The 22,666-nt window shown below is 38.8% G+C and overlaps 1 protein-coding gene across 1 annotated transcript in view; it reads left to right on the top strand.

Annotated features, from left to right (window-relative positions):
* The window catches only part of ZNF76 (zinc finger protein 76), an 870,184-nt gene that overhangs the window by 374,747 nt on the left and 472,771 nt on the right, over positions 1-22,666 (top strand). Inside the window, exon 7 of the mRNA XM_044076568.1 lies at positions 18,032-18,163. Within this exon, the coding sequence (XP_043932503.1) occupies positions 18,032-18,163 (132 nt within the window). The remainder of the gene's footprint in view (positions 1-18,031; positions 18,164-22,666) is intronic.

The raw sequence follows: 22,666 nt of genomic DNA, 5'->3' as shown, positions 1-22,666 counted from the left end.
CCCCAAAGATTTATTCTTAGTGCAATATTTTTGAAAATATAAAAGAATCGACCTGAACTCTTGAAAAGATTACTACAGTATATGCAAATATTCAACAAAGCCTTCATAAATATAAAAATATTAAAATACAAGTATTATGATATGTTATATATAGAAAAAAATCTATAACTAATAATAATAAAACTATCAAACTTGGCCTGCCTTCTCTTTGAGAATAGGCAGAATGGTCAAATGCTCATTTATACCTGGGGGGAAATCGGCAGCTCACCTTAATTGCATAATAATTATTTTTTGTTTAAAACATTTTGCCAATCCCCCCCCCCCCCCGGCTTCCACATGAACAAAATCAAGAATAGCAAACTTAAAACCACAAAAATCAGCACACAACATAGTGTGTTTGTATAAAGCATTAGTTTCCTTTTTGCTTTTTATATCATATATATCCTGGTTTTAAATAGCCTCTCTGTCTTTCCGACATAAAAAGAAAAACAGGTATTACACCTAGCAATATACACTAGCTTGCTGGAAAGGCAGTTGCCCCTTCTCAGAAATACAATACTTTTGTTCTGATTCTCAATATTAATGGAGCTATCCTGCAGAATATATGAACAATAAGAACATCTACCACAAGGTCTACTCCCACTCAGTTTTATCTGTGCACCTTGATTGTTTGTATCTCTCTCCAAGACTGATTTTAAATTGGGACCTATTTTAGTGGAAAAGATAGGGTTTGTCACCCACCACCTGGAACACTTCACTGTTGGTTTTGAAAATGTTCCAATTTTTGCGTATTATTCCCTTTACCTGAGAATACAATGGACTATATTGGACAACACATGCTTGCTGAAAATCAGTTTTATTATCTTTATCGGTCCTTATTGTTGTATTATTTATTGTATTTAGTCCCTTACACAACAATGGTGTATATTTTGTGCCGCATTCATCCAAGACGCCTGTAAGAATATGATCAATAAACTCCCCTGGATAACCCCTTTCAAGGAACATGTCCTTCAAAAATGCAAATTCCTTGATCACATCACTTTTTGATGATGTCATCCTAGCAATCCTGATAGCCTGACCTTTGATAATGCTTTTCTTCTGGAATATAGGATGATGACCATCAAAGTGTAAATAACTATTACAGAAGGTATTTTTACGATAAATTCTAGAAATGAATTTATCCTTGGTCTTTTAATATCTTAGTATCTAGGAAATTAATCTCTTGGTCATGAAAATCAAAAGTGAATTTTAAAAAATTAGTGTTTCTGAGGACTCGCAACATTAGTGCTCATTTTTGTTTTTTTTTTTGATTTCTGCATTATTGTCAGAAGGTGGTTTAAGGTTTACAGTGGTGATTTGTAGCTCTGCTTTATAAAGGATTGCTACCCCTCCTCCTTTTTTGGCTGTGCGGTCTAGTCTAAGAATATTATAGCCAGGAGGGGTGACTTTATTGTCTTTGGTTGTAGGCTTTAGCCATGTTTCAGGTAAACATAGGATGTCAAATAGGTGGACATCTAGGAGGGCATGGAGGTGGCTGATTTTATTATTGATGCTGCGTATGTTAAGATGAGCTATATAGAGAGAGTTAGAAAGTTTTGTAGGGGCCTGGGTATTACTATTGTTAGAGTTGGAATTGTGAGTAGGAAGTATGGTGTTTGGGCCAGGGTTGGGATGGATGTCCTCATCTAGTAAGGAGTGGAGGTATATTTTATTTATGGGGTACCAAGGCTTGTAGTAATAGTCAAGTAACTTTCTAATATTTAGAATGGTATACCTAATGTGTGCTAGTCTATGATATTTGGCTTGTAGGTAGCAGGGTTTGTATGTGGTGTTTATGAAATTTTGGGAGGTAGGAAGTGTAAGTGTTAAAATATGTTTAGAGGGGAAGGATATGGAGACATATAATGTTTGTTCGTAGGAGGTAAGCAGATAAGCAATGGTAAGAGGAGGGAAGAGTGATAATAAGAGTAGTATTTGTATTTGGTGTGGGGTGGTTAAAATAGCCATTGTATTAGATTATACAGTGGATGAAGAATGGGAGGTAAAGAAGTATAAGCAGGTTAGAAGATAAATTAGTCAGTGAGATGTAAGTAGGAGGGATGGGGAGGTAGGGTAATATTTGGTAATGTGTTGTGATTAGTGAGGGTTGGGAGTGGTAATTAGATCATCTGCTGGATTGGTTCAGATTTGATGGGGGTGTGGTTTTAGAGAAATAAATTTAGGACCACTAGGGCGGGTGGAAATTGGGGGCAGGGTAGGGGAGTGGAGTGAGCCCGCAGGGCGAACGAAGCAGGTAGAGACCAGTGAGTGAAACAGGCAAGGAGAAACAATCAGTGGATTGCTGACTGATAGGGTAAGTTAGGTTGGAGTAGTTGAAGGGTAGATGAGAAGTATAGTGGAAGAATTCCAAGGAGGGTAAAGGGAGATTACAACAAGACAAGAGGTGTAAGAGAGCGCTATTGTAACAGGGTGACGACAGTAGTCATGAGAATGGGTTATTCTTGAGTGTAGGGATAGACAAAAGGCTGAAGACTGGATAGGGATGCCAACTAATGGCCAGGGACCTGAATTACGCAGTACTGTTGACTGAAGAGGACTAATCAAGAGTTAGATAGGTTGCTCAGTTCAGCAAAGAAATGTTATAAGAGGCGGACAGGGGCTGGATTTAAATACAGGGTACGGGGGGGTGTGTGGCTGCTGACTTACCTGGCTGAGAGGCCTTTAATTACAGACTATACAGACCAAGGATACTACACTTAAACAGCCAGTGTAAGAAAACACATACTTTCTTCTTTCTTTTGGTGAACAGCACAGGGGGAACCCTTATAGGGTGCAGAAACAGTTGCAGAGTTAGGAAGGGTCCTTGGTTGCAGGTGGGTTCTTAACTTAAATTGGAGCATTGACCAGTTGGATAGCTTGAGAATGGGCAAGATAAAATCAAGACAGCTAGCAAGGAGAGAGAAGAAACAAAAACCTTAGTAGGTAGGTATTTTAGTCACAAGTACCCAAGTAAGTATACATAAGCAACCACAATATTCATGCAGTCCTCAACACAGGTACAGTTTAGGAAAAGGGCAAAACACATTCATCAGATGAGCAGGGATACAACAATGTTGAATACTACAGGATATATGACAAACTAGTAAGGTCTTTATCCTAAGGTTGGTTCATTTGCCTACAGAAACATGTTAAAGTAGAGCACTGAACACCACAGACCCACACAAAATATTGCAGTTACGATATAACCTTCACTAGCTTGTAATTAATGTAGGGAAAACACTGTTCTAGAACTACCAAGGAACAACTACAATTATTAAAAAAAATACTATTAAACAGTTAATGTAGTTGATACAAAACAGTCAACATACAGCTGTTACAAAGTTAAAAGTACTATAGTACATTAACCAGTACTTTTGACAGTTTCAGTAGTAGTAACAAAACAGACAGCATACAACATTTAAAGCAATAATTTCGTACAGTGTTAATTTGGCAATGGCTAGTCACTGTCGCATTGCATGCACATCTGAAAAATAAGGGGCCCGTGTGAATACAGCAATTGAATGTGGAAAGTCAATACAGAACAGAAGGTAGAGATTATGAAATGACTACACAGCTACAGGACAGGTTCATATTATGGCCGAGAATCTGCCCAGGTACTTTAGGTAGTAGTCGGTGCACTCTATGCAGTTAAAAAGACCAGGGGTAACTAGAGGTGTGCTGCATGTGTAGCTATGTGTGTTGTACTGTCTGGTAAACAGGCATGTATGTGTGTTGGGAAGTACTCCTCTGACCACCCGTTGATTTAGCAGGGCAAGCAGGAATCCTTAAAGAAAGGCCGAGGGTCCATCTCTGTAGTTAATGCGGATCTATGGCAAAAAGCTTCTTGAAGGTTGTGTTAGTAATCTACTTTGTAAGTCCCCGCTCAATGGAGTTCCTCGTGAGTCGCTAATGTCTATGCTTCCTTTGGTAGGCTCGCTTCTCGAGCGGGTGGTAGATACTTAAAAAAAAAGCTAACACCTGTATCCGCTTCTTGTAGATTGGAGTACGCTGAAAGGAGTTCCTCGTGAGTAGCTAATGTCTGTGCTTCCTTTGTTAGGCGCACTTCTCGAGCGGGTAGTAGATACTAAAAGAAGAGCTAACACCTATGTCCGCTTCTTGTAGATAGGAGTACAGGATTAAAAATACAGAAAGGATCAGAAAATAGATTCGCTGTAATAAGGTCTATGAGATTGTACAGGTTTCACTAATATAGCAGGAGCTGAATTGAAGGACAAGACCCAGAAGGCTTTAAGTGCTACAGAGCGCTATATTAGTGCTGCAGGAGCTGTAAGCGTCATTTTCCTAGAGAAGCAAACTCCAACATCAGTATTAAAAACCTAGGGACATGTGGGACCTCTCAGTTAGTGGAGACAGCTAGACAGACAGAGGAAATATAAATATAGTTTTGTGTGCGAGTCAGTCAGGGCTAGCTTAAGTTACCCCAATGTTGCTCCACATGGTAAACGCCAATAATCAGCAAGATGCAAAGGTACATGCCAGCCAGCAGCGGTAAGCAGTTCTATGATAAAAGCGGCAGTCCTATGAGGAGCCCGATACTTTTTTTACAACAATAAACATCAAAAAATTCACAGTTCAAATATACAGTACTTAAAAAAGGTAGAAAGCCCAAGGGCCAGGAGCGCACAGCAGCCAAGGGTTATCTTAGTAAATAAAGATGGCACCAGGAAGGACAGGTATTCTTTATTTGATTATAGGGGATGTGAGGTAGGCGGGGGGAGGGAAATAGGGGAAAGCAGGTAAGACACGATTGGGAGGGGCTAGAGGAGAGTGGGTAGGAGAGAGTATAGGGATCAGATAGACTTTGTATGAGAGGAGGATGAGGAAAGGAAAGGCAGTGCAGTGTAGTAAAAGCAGGGGGATTGTAAGATGAGGGGAAATATAGCAGAAAAAGGTAATAAGTTAATAGTGTGAGATATAAACAGGTCACGGTATGTGGGAAGAGACCAGTGAGTGAAACAAGAAAGTTCTGATGGTTTGGCTTCCTAACCACTAATTTTGTAGCACTCATCTTGATCCCTTCAGTGGTTAGGGTGATTGGAAGGTGCCCTAAAGCTTTGGTTGCTGGCCAGTCATCATATCCTTGGTAGGTTATAACCTATATAGCTTAGGCTATTTCAACAGTGCTCTAATGATGAACATCTCTACTTCTCAAATATTCCATTAAATCTCAAAATTTCCAACTTCTTTAGCTTCAAGAACTATAAGTTTTTTTTTTCCCAATCATTTCTATTATTTATTTATTCTTTGTTTACCAGGTAAATGAACAGGTGTTGACACCATTTTTACGAGCAACCCAAGTGCTGAAACCCAAATTTTATGGCAGGATACATTGCAGTATGATGATTACATCCATGTCCTCCACTGAAAATAAGCTCACCTTGGCCCAGTGGACTATCCTGGTGAACAAATGCAAATAAATAAATAATAAATGTCACTGAGCTTTTATTACTGAGTTGTACATTCTGCAACTTGAATTACATCAATGTGAATGAGCTTTGTAGCAGAGTTATACAGTTACAACTAAGCGCATATTTGTTCAACATAATGCTTTCCAATATGAGTATTACATCAGTGTGGTGGAGTTTTTAGAACTTATCCAGAAATATATAGATATTACCAAAAATGATGCACTGAATTATACAGGTTAACTGATAAACTGTCATCTTTGTACCTACATTTTCAAATTACACCTGTTTGATATGAATCTTTCCTGTAGGTTTTAAAAACAAAAAAATTAAATTAAAAACGGAAAAGAATATTTGCTGTAGGTTAGCTGCTTGGTTTTATATGAGAGTCAACCACATCTCTCCTTTCATGTTAGTTAACTCCAACACCAAAAGACATGCTCTATTCCCGAATTAAGTTTGGTTCAGTGATCCAAATGATGGGTCAGGGCTGTTTCCATTTTTTATTTTGCTCTCCATTTCCTTGTGTATTCTTGCAACCTAATAGAATTTTTTGCAGCATACACATTATTTGGGCAAGGCTAGCTTCTGACCCATTCATTTTCTTTTGCCTTTGTTTAGTATCTTATTGTGAGGGCAAAATGTGATGTACCTTTGCAATGTCAAGACATTTGTGGCTTTACTCTCTGCTGTTTCCGCACATTAGTATTCCTTCTCTTTGGAATATGGAGCTTTCCCACAATAAAACTGGTTGGCATATAAGGTTTTTGCTTCGTTCTGTGAAGAAAAGTATACATTTAGTTTAATAAAAGGTTTGTTAGATGGGTAGTGCAGGTACCACCTTACAACATTTATTCTTTCCCTGTCCCAACCAGAAGTCTATTATTTTTTTTAATCATAATTGGATGCCTAAGGTGTGCACGGTTAACAAAATGGCTATAACTGCTGGGCATGGGGGAGTGGGGTGGGGTGATGAACTGTGGATGAAAGTGACTGACCTTTTTATCATTTGCACAGTTTAAACTTTCATTAATTTGACTTTGCAGAACTAGTACATATTTGTATGAGATAAGCTGGAATACTTTGGCCATTATTGTTTTACTTTCAAACATTTGAGATTTGCACAGTCAGTGCAGGTTCTTTCTCTGAATGAAAATGTCTGTGTTGTCATACTTAAGTTAACAGTCGTAAATTTGACCTTGCAGGACTAGTATACATTCATTGTGGTCATTTTTTTTTTTAAATTGCAGTCATAGATTTGAGGTATACACAGTCAATGAAGTGTCTGTAATTGATGCACAGAGGCCATCTATGGATAAAAGTGACCTATTTCTGATGTTTTTTTCTCAGTATTAAGCAGTCAGTGATGTGACGTAGAGTAGGGACCCAATGTATTGTTCTTCTGAAGTATAATGTAAAATTGTCATCGCTGTAGCTTATGCTTGTAAGTGTGTGAAGTGAAGTGGAAGGTGCATTGTATGTATGAGTAACAAGTTGGCCATAATTTCTGTCAGTTTCCTTCACATTTGGACATCAGTGATGTACACAGTAAGTGGCTACCTTTGGTCTGGGCTGGAAGTTTGCAAAAGCAGCTGGTCATTTGCACAGCATTGCAGGGAGTAGAACTGCCATCTCACAGTGCTTAATTCTTGGAGTTCTGGGCTATGGCTCATTCTCTGTAGAGTCTAACTTCCCTCCCTGTCTCTATATGTGTTTTGTTCGGTTGCTCTGGTTTACTCCAACACCAAAAAACATGCTGTGGTTGAACTGGCTTTCCTCCAGTTTGCCTGTAGTTAATCATGCAGTTTGTGAAAGGGAGTGCATGCATTCAAGAGTATGTATGTGTGCGTGTCTGTGAGAGTGGTTAAACATGCAGTCTGAGAGATTGTGTGTGTGTGCGCACACTACACATGAGAGATAGACCTGTCTTGTCAGGGACAGTACCATTATGTGTGTAGAATGCATACATACATAAAATAAATATTAGTGTGTTTTATAAAAGAATCTGATTGCTAGGAGTGCATGCTTGTTCACTTGTACATGCTCATGCACACACGCTGTCTGTCCTACGGGAACTTTGAGAACTAAGCACTGTGAGATGGCAGTGCTATTCCCAGCACTGCTGTGCAAATAACTGTATAAGTGAAGTTTGACACAGGCTTAGTATGTGGAGCCCCACCTTCATCCTGTATGCTAGGCACCGCCTACTCTAAAACTGACTGTACAGAAAGGTGTTCACAGAAGTTCATAATATTTTGTGGCAGCTGGGGGCAATGTGGTTATGACTACTTTAACTTTCCTAATGAAGCATTACAAGTTTGTATAGAAGGTCTTTATATGGGGCAATGTGGTTATTATTTCTTTAGCTTTCCTAATGAAGGATCAGAAGTTTGTATAGAAGGTCATTATAGCTTGCTTTGTGCAATGTACTGTCTAAAAGCAACACATTGGAATACATTACTGTAGTATTTTTTCATGTTCCTTGCACTGAAACATCAGACCTGTGCACAGGCATTTATCTTGTGGTGTAGGGGTAGGAAGGCAGCTGTGTATGCAGTCTGATAACAGCAAGTTGAAATACATTACTGTGTCCATTTGCTTTTCTCTTTCATTTTTGCCCCAGTCTGACATCAGAGGGTACAGAGGAAATGGCTGCCTGTTGGGGGTAGGAGTTTGGAGGCACTCTACATGAGAATGTATGACTGTGGCCACATGCTTTTTCACTTTCATTCCGAGAACTTTTCCCAAATGTGACTTGTGTAGCCATATGAGTATTTGTTTTACAATTTATTGGAAACCACTATTTTATCAACTTTGAACATTAAGCCTTGGACACAATTTATTTCTTCTTTGAAAGAAAACAAAAGACTGAATTTCTTTCTTCAGTCATGATTTTTGCTCAGACCCATCATCGTTGGATTAAAAGGTTGGCAAAAAGCTGTAAAATGCACATCAGAGCTTTTAGAACCCCTCGGCTAGGGGACTAAGTAGCCTTTAAGACACCTTGCTCAGTTCAGTTATTTTCTCCACAGTTACTGTACTGCAGTTTTGGCCAGTTAGTGTTTGTTGAAGGGATTCCTCTTACTTAATTCAGTTATTTCTTCCAGTTGTTACATTGTAGTCTTGGCCTATTAATGTGTGTTGATGTAAGATAAAGTGTTAAAAGGTGGAAAGGTAGTCTGGATGGTATGAGGAGACCAAGATGGGTGGATAGAGGGAGGCAGTGGGGGAGGTGCTGGGTGGACTGCTGGGTACAGTTGATTCCTTTGTCCTTTGCTTATGGCTACATTTCATGTAAGGCTAGCCTTGCTTTCACACACAGACCCAACATAAGTTTCAGCACCAGGTCCTTAATACAGCCCTTGTCTCAGGTAATTTGTGATCTTCCAACTTGCCTATAGGTATACATACCATTGTGTGTGTGTGTGTGTGTGTGTGTGTGTGTGTGTGTGTGTGTGTGTGTGTGTGTGTGTGTGTGTGTGTGTGTGTGTGTCCTGCAGTAAGCTGTATAGGTTTCAGATCCTATTTGATCATGAAGAGAGTACATAGTCATGTTCTGACTGGAAAATTAAAAGAAAAAAAAAACTTAAGAGCTTTTGGACTGAAGTTTACCAAGAAAAACATTGGGAATCATATGTATTCTATTGCATTGTGCTTTAAATAACTTGGCACAGCAATGTGTCAGTATTTTCATTTTGAACAAAATAGAGGTTTAAATGCAACTTGTGATAAAACTTTGTCCATCAGTTCAGTTCACTCTTGCAAAAAGGCCATTTCTGAAATGGGAACATTAGTTAGTATATCATCAACATTGACCCGTTGGAATAAAGTGAATTCACTTTCATTTATTCTGGTGTTTCCAAGGTTTTAAAACAATGGGTTTTTATTTTTATTTCACAGAGAGATTGTAGGAATTCCATTGTTTAGAAATGTAGCGAGGAGCAGAAAGCATTCCCATCTGAGTTTTTTTGTTGGAGTAATTGGGGTAATCATTTTTTCTGAAGATTTGAGTGTATGGGGAAGTGAGTGCCATGTCATGCATTCTTCTGGGTCATGTAGGATTTTTTTAGGCAGTTTCAACTTCTAGGGCCTTTGACTTGAATACCCAAACATCCTGGTTAAGTTACCTGATTGCAATTCTATAATGTATGTGAGCATGTGAAATAGAGGCAAATTTAGCAATAAGTACAAATTGTTGGGCCGAATGTACATTTGTGAAGGTAGGGTCTGCATATGGTAAAGTGGGTAGAAAAAAAGACATGCTGTAGATTTTCTGTTGAAGTGTGTAAGGAAGGGTTTGACTTTATACAGAAAGCTTAGTTTCTGAATTGTTTCTCTTGTTTAACATAGAAGATGAAGTTGTAGGTTTCATTGATTGTGAATCCAAGCAGTTTGGTATGCGATATGATTTATGTTTTTGTAGCAGTTAAGAAAATTATGTTAGACTAAAGTTAGTTTTGGTATCTCTTCTAGATTTTGGATATGAACAGCATGAGTACTTGTTTTTTGTATTAAGCAGTAGGTCTGAGTCTTTAAACCAAGTTTTTTTATTGATGAGGAGGAGTGTTTAGTACTAGATTGCAGCTCTTGAATTGTATCGGCAGAAGTAATGGTGGATTCATTGGTTTATTGCATGATGGAAGATTTACCTGAGTGCAACAGCAAGTCATTGATGAAAATGTTAAATAGAAGGGGACCTAGAATTGAGCCCTGTGGAACTCCCACAGGTATGGGGGAGAGAAGTGGATATAGCTGCTGCCATTTGATATTCTGTGACCTATTTGAGAGGTAAGAGGCAAATCAGGTGAGAGATGAGGAGGAGAGGCCTATATCTGATAGTTTGTGGAGGAGTTTATTGTGAGAGAAATTTCCTGAAATGTATTGTTCATAGGTGAATTCTTGGCTAACAACCTCTAAGGCCTTATAAGCCTAGCTATGCAACCCAAATGTGTGCCAGAAGTTATGTTTTCGATGTTTATTTAGGGGCGATTGTTTACATCATGATTTACTGACTGCCTTTGTCCATCAGAGACATGGGCACCAGACCAGGAGTGAATTTTCAGTTTCCCATCCAGTTTTCCAAGTTGCACTTAATAGGGTTAAGGAGGGAATTTGTTTCACATGGATGGGGATCCTGTTCCAGAGAAAGGGAGTTTGAGATTCATATCTGCCTCTCCAACATGTCCTGTTTGCATTGCAAGCAATATTTAGGTATTTAGTTCTAGTAGTTCTGATGCTGTTGGTTTTCTGGATGTGCAAAAGGTTCATCAGAACAGCATCCAGGGATGACTTGTGTGCCAAGCATAGATCACCTGTCAGTAGTCTGCAGGAGACCGAGTATAGAGATAGTGTTAAAACAGCATCAGAAATGAGATGCAGTTGTTGGTTTTTCAGGTAATAGTTTTAGAAACCACAACTAGCTCCACTGGCATAGAGGGATAAAGCACTGACTATGACCCAGGTGACCTGCGGTTGATTAATAGATTGGGCATCTGTTAGAACTGGCATGGGAAGGATAGACATGCCTGTTGGGGATAAGGTTGATGAGCCAGGGCCATCCAATAGTGGTCCCTCTGAAAGACAATGCTATACAAGGGTAGTTCTAGAACACGGTTTCATCTCACAGGCAGCAAATATGATGACATTCAAATGCAAGTGCACAGCAGGATGCAATCACTTGCAGAAAGTTTAGGAATCCTCGCAGTGTTGTATGTACCCCACCTGGTGGTGGGGTGTCTGCTAGGATAATAGCCCTTGCAGAAAGCCATTGCTTCCATTCTGGGGAAGCCCAATATGAGGGGGGTGAATGGGCTGTAGTTTATTAGGGAGAGGCTTGATGGTCAGACATCAAGAAGGGAAAGAAAACATGCAGGAAGCAATTAGGAAACAACTTATGTGCTCTCATCCTTTGATGTTAAAATGTGAATATATTGTGTAGTACATTCCATGGAATCTTGTTTCCTGTTTAAATGGCCTTAGTGCTTTAAGAATTGAGAAAAAATAATTTTATGAGTTCTTGTTGTTAGGTTTCAAGTCATGTATTTCTGGGAACACATTGTATCTTGATGCAAGTTTTTCTTTAATTTGCAGTTAATGAGTTATTTCAAAAATTGTTGCTGAAATGGGTTCTTGTAACTTTTAAAAAGTGTAACTTCATCAGTTGTGTTGTCTTAAAAGTAACCTATTCCAAAACTTCAGGCCATTCTTAATTCTTGAGTAAGAAAATTTAAAGATTTTCTTCAGGTTGAAATAACAACTTAGTTCATTGTAGATCCTTCCTTCGAAAAATTAATATATGAATTGTGCTTCACTGAAAGTAAAGTTTTCAAACTAGACTTTGCATACTAATTAAAATATGTTTAGGAGCACTCTATTTGGGAAGAATCCTCTCCCAGTGTCTCAGGTTTCACCTCCTGTATGTCGTCATCATTTCGACTCCAGGCTCATTGTGCCTTAAACCTAAGGAAAATTCCATCCCCACCTCCATCAGTAACCTTCTTTCAGCAGCTAGCTGTTTGGCAGATTGTTTATTAGCGGACTGTGAAGGCTCCCCTTGTGCTGCTGGCTAGTATTTATTTTATTTATTTATTTAAAATTTGTTGAATGGGAAAGTCCAACTAGGACAGAGCCTATTTTCAGCAGAGGCCTGGGGACAAACGCTCCAGACACATGTCTTTGGAATGTGGGAGGAAACCGGAGTACGTGGAGGAACCCCACATAAATACAGGGAGGAGATGCAGACTCTGCACAGAAGGCATCCCAGCCAAGAATTGAACCAGAGACCCCTTGCTGTGAGTCAACCATGTTAACTGCTGCACCACTGCACTCCCCAAAGAATTTAAGTGGAATTGTTAAATATACAAAACTAGGTACGAAATATACGCATGTCACAAATAAAAAGTACACCAAAGCAATGAACAGCCAAGTGTAAAACAGTGTTTCTATAATACGTTGTTAGAAGAGCTTTGCAAAGGGAAGGGAAGCAAGCGGCTAAATTACAAGTTAATTGGCTCAAAGCCAAACAGTACAAAAATGTACAAATATAGCAGTTAAGCTCGCACTAAATATGTTGTAATTCATTATTCATGCCTTTGGGCACAGATGCTTTTTATAAGTGAGAATGAATGTGGCATCTCTTGTTTTTCACGGCAGTTTTAATGTCTTCTAGCACAGTACCCACTTAAAACATGTATTCCAGCTCTGAAGTGTAAGAAATACGTAAATGGACTTTGTGGGGAACATTTTTAAAGTGCCTTCAGTTTTATTATTCAGTGTGCACAGTCTAATATTTGTAATTTAATTGTTTGGCCAATATAAAATGAAGAAATACATCTGAAAGACAATGTATTAATATGTTTAGAATCACATTAAGATTGGTGGTGCACAATATGCTTTTCAGAATGTATGCACAGTGCTATAACATTATTAATGTTATTTAAGGCAGACACAAAATATCAAATAAGATTACGTAGGAGTCTGCATCCTAATCTGCAAGATTTAAAGAACTGTAGTCCACATCAGTCATCTAACAGAATCTTGTTTTAAATTATGGGCTATTTCAACACCAAAGTTTATTTGTTACATAGTGTTGGTTCTATAATTACAAAAGATCTTTTATCCATATGATTACATCTATCAGAATTAATCAGTTATGACAGATTTTGTATCTGAAATGAATTTAAACATTGCATTGACACATGACTTTACTGCAGGACAACAATACCAATTTACTGCATTTTTATAAAAATGCTTTTCAACTGTTGGACAATTGTCCATGAGTTGATGTCATTTATCTTTACCTTTTCAAGGAGATCACCCTGAAGAAACATTTATATACCATAATAATGTCTCCACTTATTGTCATACAGTAGACAGAGTGCAGCTCCGGGCTCTCTAATAATTGTGGATAGGAAATCAAAGATGACTTTATTTTCTTTGTGTAGTCATCCTGTACTTTATCCGAGCATTCAGTATGGGTCACCTATGTGCAGACGTTGGCATATTAGTGTCTTAAACAATGGAATCATAACAGATGTCTCCCTAGCTGCAGTAAATTGTAAAATGCTCTTTATAATGCGAAAGCATCTTCAAATGATAAAATGTATATTTGCTTCAAAATTATCTTCAACCAAGATGCCAAGACTGTTAAAAGTATGTGATTACATCAAGAGACATGAAAATTTAGTATGGGTATTTATATCCAGACTAGTACATTTTTAGTATTAAACGTATGTTTATTTTCAGTAGCTCAAATATGTAATGAATTGATAATCTAAAGATGCAACCTTTCAGGTCTATATCATTTCATTGAAGCCCCAATTCACCAAACACCTGTCAGTCGAACTTAAAGCATTGAATAGCATTTCAGCCAAGAATTACATCATCAAAAAGATTTCTCAGGGGCGAAAAACTACTTGGCCACCAGAGTGATCGTAACACAAATTACATTATTTTAAACTCGCCAAGGTGGGGGGCTGCCCCGCAGCCCCCATTTGTATATTCCAACTCCGACATTGCACTACATGGGGGAAAAGGGCAAATTTGTTACAATGGCCTGCTAACTCCTTTCCCCTGGAAAGGATTTTGATGATGTAATCTTTCACTGAAATGGTATTCGATGCTTTAAGTTCGAATAGATGTTCGGCAAATTGGAGCTTCACTGAAATTATAGGTACCCGCTACTTTAACCCCTAACTTGATATTATCAGAACACTTATTAATCCAAGTAGGACTTGAATTTGTTGCAGACTGAATAGAGACATTATAGAGAAAAGGTCTTGTAACAAAACCTTGTGACAGTTCTTTGTAGACCTCTCTTATTCTAGTAAAGTTATTGGAGATTTTCACCATTTACTGGGGATTACTGAGCCGTTCAGTAACCCATTTTATGATACAACTGTTTAGAGTTGTTGATTCCATTCTTTGAATAATCAGCATATGGGGGAACTAAGTCAGATGCCTTGAAAAGGTAAAGATAAATGACATCAACTCATGGACAATTGTCCAACAGTTGAAAAGCATTTTTATAAAAATGCAGTAAATTGGTATTGTTGTCCTGCAGTAAAGTCATGTGTCAATGCAGTGTTTAAACAGTACTGTTAGGAAGTAATACTCCTTATAATTATCTCACAGGATCTGCCTGTTAGCCATTAAATGTATTGGCCAGCAGTTACCAACAGTTGTGATATCCACACTTTTGTGAACTGTGAGCTGATCTCCTCTGAAAAGGGACTTATCCTGTATTTAGTTACAATTGGTATTATATGTACCTTTATCTTTGATGTATAATGTCCATTAAGACCATCTAGCCCTTCTGCCGTGTTAATGAATATTATGAGTACGATCAAATGTATCGATTTTTCAGTGAGGATACGTATCTTCGTTTTTACCTCTGATATAAAAGAAGAACTTTTGATCTGTGTTAGCACTCCTTTTCCAGATTTGATTTTCACCTTACTTTCCACGCCTTCAGTCAACAGTTACTAAATTATACTGTCCCATACTACTACAACAAATCCCAGTTAAATAATTTAGCTAAAAAAAAAAGTAAGACTTTATTTAGATCAGTAGTGTGCAGTGACCAAGGTAGACAGCTGGCTTCATGACACACCATGAAACTTCCTATTTGTTTGTATCTTTGATTTGATCCCAGGAGGTATGACAACCCTCTCATCTGTTGATTTTGTGGCACAGTTTTAATAATGGTATGCAGCATGGTTATAATTAATTAGCAAGTGCATTAATCCTTGTGATTGGTACACTTTGTCTTTTGAAGTGCCCCCACAAGCTAGACAGAATAGTACTATTAAAACTGCTTTCCATTAGTTGGTATGGAACATTTTCTAGTACAATACTTGGGGGGTTTTCGTAATGTGAGATACAGTAGGTGTGAGTTTACTTGTGTTAAAAGATGGAAGGTATCCAGAGGTGAAAAGGTGGAATGTGTGTGAACAAGAGGCACTGCTGTCTCACTCTTTTGGTAGAGTTACTTCTTTAAGCCACTAGGCAGTATAAACATTTGCTCTAGGTGATTTGGTCATGTTGACTAATGTTGATGTGATAGCTTGACCCCCATGTAAAAACGGGGGAAAGGGTGTTAAGTATAGTAATGATTTAATTAAAAAAAAAAAAACTGAGAATGAGGACTGCTTTAACTTAAATATGAAACTTGACGGCCTTTACTGTTTCGAGCCACTTTCCGGTAACAGTTATGCGACCCTGATGAACATTATTTTAGAAAATCAAACTGCAACTGGCTAAAACAACATTTTCAATAAAGTGTAATGCTCATAATGGTTTACAGAAGTACTTGGCATAATATTCAGGTTTGTTTCTGCTGCAAAAAACGTTCTTTAAGATTGCTTAGTATCAGCCTGGGATGGTTTACCCCCTTTATGGGGGGAACTGAGTAAATTTTTTTAAGAGAAAAGGGTCACGAAAATCTAACTCTGGGTAGTCTGGTATTTTAATAGGCTTATTACAAAGGACCAATACACAAGGTTCTAATTTTAAATGTCCTGTTAACTGTCCTGCAGGGGACTTCCATTCTAGTAAATTCTTATTACTTACAAGCAAGTCAAATAATGTTGCAGGAGATTTGCTCTACTCTCAATGTGTTGATAAACTCTGGAATAGAATCCCCATTCAAATAAAACTCACTGACAAACTCAGTAGTTTTAAACCCTGCTTAAGCAACATCTTAACCAATCCTGGTCCTGTGCTTGCTCATCACAGGCTTAAAACTTTCACTGCAAAATACTACCCAAATACTCTCCTTAAGCATAATATTCTCAACCTCTTACTGAAATGACAAAACGTTTTTTATACAGAACTGCTACCTGTACAATCCACTAAGGTGCATGTGTGCTTTCTCTTTAGTAACTTCCACTTCTGTAAAATCTTAGAATGTATAAATGTAATTACTGTTTGTGTATAAATGAAAATAGAAATGCAGTTACACTGTGTTTGAGTGGAACTTAGTATAAGGCAATGTAAGCAAATGAAGGTTTTCTCCAGGGTCCTCTGCTGAAAATAGGTGTTACCCAGTCAGACTTTCCTAGTAAACCGACAAAATTAACAGAAATTAGTTGCTGAACCCAAACACCTCTGTAGAAGAAAATCCTGTCTCCAGTTAAGTTTTTGTGGTTATGGCAGAATTTCAGTGATTGTGCTTTGGTGGGGAAATAAGCTGCCTTGCACCCTTCATTGTCTGGGTTTGTGACCTTCACACCACTGCTTCTTATTCTTACTGTGTAGTCACACAGCCTTGGAGGCTAGTGAATACAGCGTCCTTATTTATGTTTGTAGGTTCATAAGAGATTACTAGGCTAACGACTCCAGAGCCCTTACAAGCCTAGACATTATTACCCAGATTTTACCCAATTTTCGATCTCTAAGGGCTAGAGGATGGCTTAGTTTTGTGTCTGTGCCTTTGAGTGCTTTAGACTGCTCCTGCCCATAAGGGAGGTCATGCATCTTCAGCATACTTCTCAAACTCTTAGCACAAGGATTCTGAACAAAGCCAAAAATAATAAGGGGGTGCAGCAAAGGCCCAAAATATGAGACAGATTTTAAATCTTCCTCTTATAAATTTAAAAAGTTAGTAGAATATCAGGTTTTGCATTGGCATGCATTTTCTGAAGAATATGAAGTGTGAAAATCAAGCGTCTGTCGTTATTCATTGACTACAGTCCTGTGATTTGTCAGAAAACCAAGATCTTCATGAGGAAGAAACCAATACTGAGAGGCAAAAATCTGGCATTTCATGAAGGTTTTGAGAGTTCAGGGGTGTGGTCCTCAGTGCAAGAATATGCAATTGGGGGGGATACATATCCTCCTGCAGAACAGGTATCTGATCCTACATCAGTTTCAGATAATCTGATGATTTATTTTTCGTAGGAATTAGTATTTCCTATTCTAGTCACTGCACTATGATTTTTTTTTGATATCCATCATATAGTTTCCAGCATGCTAGGTTTCGAGACTGTTGTCTTCAGTCTCTCTAGTGGTCTTAGTTTTAATACATAGGAAGTTTTACCCCATTTTGTTGGCATTGATTTGTTCTTCCCAAGCTCCACCAGTCTCGTATCACTCATTACAGGACAGCTGGCAATAATGGTGGCACTATGTAATAGTTCAACACTTGTATATGTAGGTTGTAGATCATAGCTGTGCAGTACAGAATGCATGCTTTTGTTCCTCATTTTATGTGAGTTATCCTGCATAACCCTAGGAAGTAAACCCAGCATAAGTGTGTGACAGTCTGTGGTGGCTAGCCTGAAGTTTCTGATGTATGTCAGTGAGTTGTTTGGGGTTCTGTCAGAAAAATAACTGATCTAGTTAGGAGAACATATCTGGAAACAGAAAAGCAGTATGTTACTGTTGCACAGACATTTTGTCCTCTTTTGTGTTGACTCTGCCTGTGTTTGACATATAACAGCAGCAGCCCCAGTACATTAATTGTGTCTATTCAGTTGCCAAATTCGTGTTCTAAGCTTTTCAACAAAAATGCAGTAAATGAGTAGTAATGTGACAAGTAAGGACTTGCCTGTTACTGTCTCTTACAGGTTGTGGTCGATAATGAAGTATGTGCTGGAAAAATTGGCTGTGGAGATAGGACTCAACAGCTTGGTGAAAAAGCATTCCGCTGTGACTATGAAGGCTGTGGTCGACTCTATACCACTGCACACCACCTAAAGGTAAGACCACCAGTTACAGAAAGTTTGGCAGTTTCATTTGTATAATTACTTAGATGCCTCCTCCTGAAAGTTAAACTTATTTATTTGCCAGTTCTTTTCAGTATGAATTTATATCCACTTTGTGATATTGCATATGTTCCAATACTGTTCAAATGAGGAGTGCTTTGCAGAACTCTGTTGCTGCCTTTTTGAGTAGCAAAAGTGTTGTCAAATGGAGTATGCATACATGGGGCATGCATACACGATAAGAGATTGAAAGGCATCATTTACTGAGAAGGGTATCCATACATTTTATGATATGACAGTATATTTGGCACTATCTTGTAACTTGCAGCGGTACTTTAAACAGTGAGTTCTGGAAAAACAGCATTGTGATCATACCCCTCAACTGTCCATATTTTTGCCTCATATTTTAGGTCTGTTTCTCATAAAATTGGGTGGGGAGTTGGCAAATGATTGGCAAATTATTAAGGACTGAAGTCAGAAACTAATGGCAGATGTTTGAGTTATAAGCTTCATACCCTTCAGAAAATTCATGTTAGTTCAAAACATGTTGTATCAACTTTCTAAGTTTATAAGAGCAATGTTTAAAAAGTTCATAGGTGTGTACTAGGCTAATGGCCCTGGAGCAAGCCTAGCCCAAACAAATTGCCCCGGTACCATGCCACCTGATGTTAGTTCACCATGCTCCTATCCAATAGGGCAACTGGAATGACCCCTGGCATGAACTTTCTGTTACCCATTCACTCAAGATTTCTCTTGAAGAGGCCCAGCGATGTGCTCTGCTTGACATGAATGGTAAGCTTATTCCAGAGTATGGGCAGTCTTTGAAAGATGAACCTGTCCCTCCAGCATGTTCTGTTAATTGTGGTAATGAGGTTGTGATCTCTGAAATGTGGTGCAAAAGGATTGGAATTTCTTTAGGTGTAGCATTTCAAGTAGGGCTGGGTCAGACATGGCTTTGTAAGTCAAGCAGAGATCACCTCTGAGTAGACGATTAGAGACTAAGAACAGCTGAAGTTTCTTGAGTCTGTCCATGTAGGACATGTTTATGGCCTAGGATCCTTTTTGTGAGGTACTTTTGTGGCCTCTCCAGCTGTTGTAGGTGTCTGGTCAGGTACATGCCAAACGGGGCATTATATTTGATGATTGGTCTAATGAGGGATGAGTAGAGAGGGATGATTACCTCTTTCTTCCTAGTCTCAATGTTTGGTCCTTTGCCCCCCTCATTATTTATAGCTTTGTCCAAATTTCTTGCTCTAAGAGGTTGAGAGCTATGGTTGTGATTGCACAGACAGGATGATTGAGTTTACACTGTACCATTCAGTCTGATATGCTAAATGTGGAGTAATGTTGTGCAACTGTGATAGAGCATATAAATACAACTCCCAGACTGACTTCAGCTGAACACTCTTTGGCTCAGCTTGCTTTTAGAGAAGGCTGCAGCTTGGATATTGAGCATGTTGAAATATTTTAAGGGACTACAGACTCCACTGATTTATCTGACTTACTGAAAATCTTTAACCCAATAAACCATTTTTTCTTTATTAGGCTTACTGAAGTCATCATTTTAACATTTTATTGCATCATTCATTGTTTGCTCATTGTTCAAGAGCCACCTATCAGAAAGAACTGTAAAAGTACACCACCTGTCTGGCATAGAGGAGTAAAACTGCGACCCAAATAGCCCTTACTCGATTAGCAACCTGGGTGTTTAGGAAGTTAGTGGAGGGGGTAGTAGGCTTTTGCTGGGGAGCCAATTTCATGGAGAGGGGTGCAGACTAGTTGTACAGACCTGGGGCCGAAGCTGTGGAAAAGTCCGGAAACATTAAAACTTGATCCACCACATGGTGGTGTAACACAGCAGCCTGAATAATGTATATGGACAAGAGTGCACAGGCATCTCTGTAAAGGCATTAGGGGTCCCAGTATGGCTGCAAGTCTGGAATGGACTGGGATTTAGGTCATCAGGAAACTCATTGGCTGCTGCCTTGGATGACTGCCTCACCATGGCTATCACCCCAAAGAAGAAGAGCAAATGGTTTGATTGAACCTGGAGAAGCTGATGGTCACCTGGTAAGGAAGGCACACAAGAGCATACACGCGCGTGCACACACACACACACACACACACACACACACACACACACACACACATGTGTGTGTGTGCATGCATATATATATATGTAGACATATGTAAAGATGTAGTAAAAGAAAAGAAAAGAACCCTGGAAGTGAGCTTGATGACCTGAGTGTCAAATGAGAAAAGGAGAATCACAGGTTCTCCAAGACTTACTTCCAAGGGAATGGGAGTTGCTATAATGCTTGGACTGTTTTCCCCAAAAACACAAGGTACAGGGTTGGATTCTCACCATTGGAAGGAAAATTAGCTAGGCCTAAAATGGCCCACAAGGGTAGCTAACCTAGTACCTAAGTATGAACCTATGTTCAGCATTTCTGTTAATTCCATGTGGATTACAGTAATATTGCTAATTGGTAAACATGTGGATGACTCCTCCTCATCCTCCACCACTACTCCCTTACAAATGATACTTACTTCCCAGCAAAACTGTTTGCAAGAATTCTGAAAACTGCAGTGTTTGGAATGCTAGAGTACTTCTCTCACCCAAACATCTGCTTATTAAATTCTTGCTAAATGTTCTCTGCTCAACATTTTTCCTCTGCAGGGTACTTCTACAAATATTGTTAGACAAGAACCAAGAATTTGCATTTGTCTGGACTATGAATTATCCATACTGTACTGAATGTAATGACTCTAACTGGGGTCACAGTTGGCAACGTGGTATAGAGTGACCAGATCACTCATGGATGAAACCATTACACATTCTTGCTTGGTGTTATCATTCTCTTTGATTTGGCTATCGAGAATGATTTCTTCACTTGCTTTCACTAAGAGTGTGTGCTTTTTCATCCAAACTCCTTTATGTTACTATCATTGCATGGTTCTTCATAGCCTTAGACTGAGAACTGTGGAAGGTAATAGGACACAAACTGCTTTTACAAAAAAAAAATTGTATCCTTCACATTCATATTGTAATATGGTAGACATGTACAGCGAACTGGGGGTTCAGAAAGGGTCTCCTCCTGTTACTATCAGATGGGCACTAATAAAGTCTTCTGATAGTATTTTTAGTCATGCTTCCCTGTGGAATCATATGCCATTATCCACATGGAACTGCTCTACTTATTGTGAATCTGCCGATGAAACAACAGAGACGTAAACATTGGATCCATAAACAACTAAACTAGGGTGTCTGACACACAATAAAAGCAAACTAACAAAACTGATTGACAATGTTTTTGTAGAGAAACAACCTCCCTGCCTCCTAATGTTGAGGGACTTCACTCCCATACCTTACTTAACTATCATAATTCCATTGTCAAGTAGATGTGCAGAAAGGGCGAACACCAGTGAAACAAATTGTTCCCATTCCCTCTCTGTATCATTCTACTGCTGAAAGGGAAACATTATGGAATTGCTGAAAACGAACAGCAAACTTAATGACACCCCCACATCCATTCTATAAAACATACATAAAAACACAAGTTAACATGAATATTAGATTACTAAAGTATGTAAATCTACTGCAGATTAGAGATACTTGATTTTAAATTATTTTGATGTTGACAGTCCAGTATTACCAGACTGTACAGAAGAGTAGTGTCGAATGACATACTGCTGCTTTATTTTTTATTCAGGAATGTTCTGCTTTATTTGAATCAGACAGTGTTTACTTATTGCAGTAGTTCTTATGTCACCAAATACCCCAGAATTGCCTAGATATTATCTATGCTGTGCTTCCAGACCTGCATTCAGCTAGCATCCTAGGTATCCATCTGTTCTGACATCCGTTTCTTAGGTGGGCACCTCAGGCATCTCCTAGCTCCCCTGAATTCATCTAGCATCCTAGGTATCCATCTGTTCTGACATCCGTTTCTTGGGTGGGCACCTCAGGCATCTCCTAGCTCCCCTGAATTCTGCTAGCATCCTAGGTATCCATCTGTTCTGACATCTGTTTCTTGGGTGGGCACCTCAGGCTTCTCCTAGCTCCTTCTTTCCTTAGCTGTACTGCTGTCAGTGTGTTTTCTAGTCACCTCACTCCTGCTTGGGCAAACTTTGATGTGCAACCCCCCTTTTCAAACAAAATTGTTGTGACACAAAGTACAGCATAATGCTGCACTGATTGCCTGGTGTTACTGGGTGCCCAAAATGACTGGCACAAAAACAACTGAAATGAAGTCCGAGGAGCAACGATGTAAAAGTCTGAGCTACAAAAATCCTGAATCTGTGTATGTTGTCTTGCATTGGCTGTAAGCTTATCAAAGTTGTGTAAAGCAGACGGTGTTTTATAGGATATGGAAAGTTTGTAATCTAAGCACTGCTAAGAAAGACTGAAGGTGTGTACTACAAAAGTTTAAAAAAAGACTACCAGCCTTAAAAAGAGAGTTTAATTACCATCAGCATTAAAAAAGATATTTGTAA

Source organism: Protopterus annectens, chromosome 7.part0 (assembly GCF_019279795.1).
Source record: "Protopterus annectens isolate FY-2018-M chromosome 7.part0, PAN1.0, whole genome shotgun sequence".
Taxonomy (NCBI): Eukaryota; Metazoa; Chordata; order Ceratodontiformes; family Protopteridae; genus Protopterus; species Protopterus annectens.
Note: the sequence above shows the minus strand (reverse complement) of the source record. Positions and strands in the feature narration are given on the sequence as shown.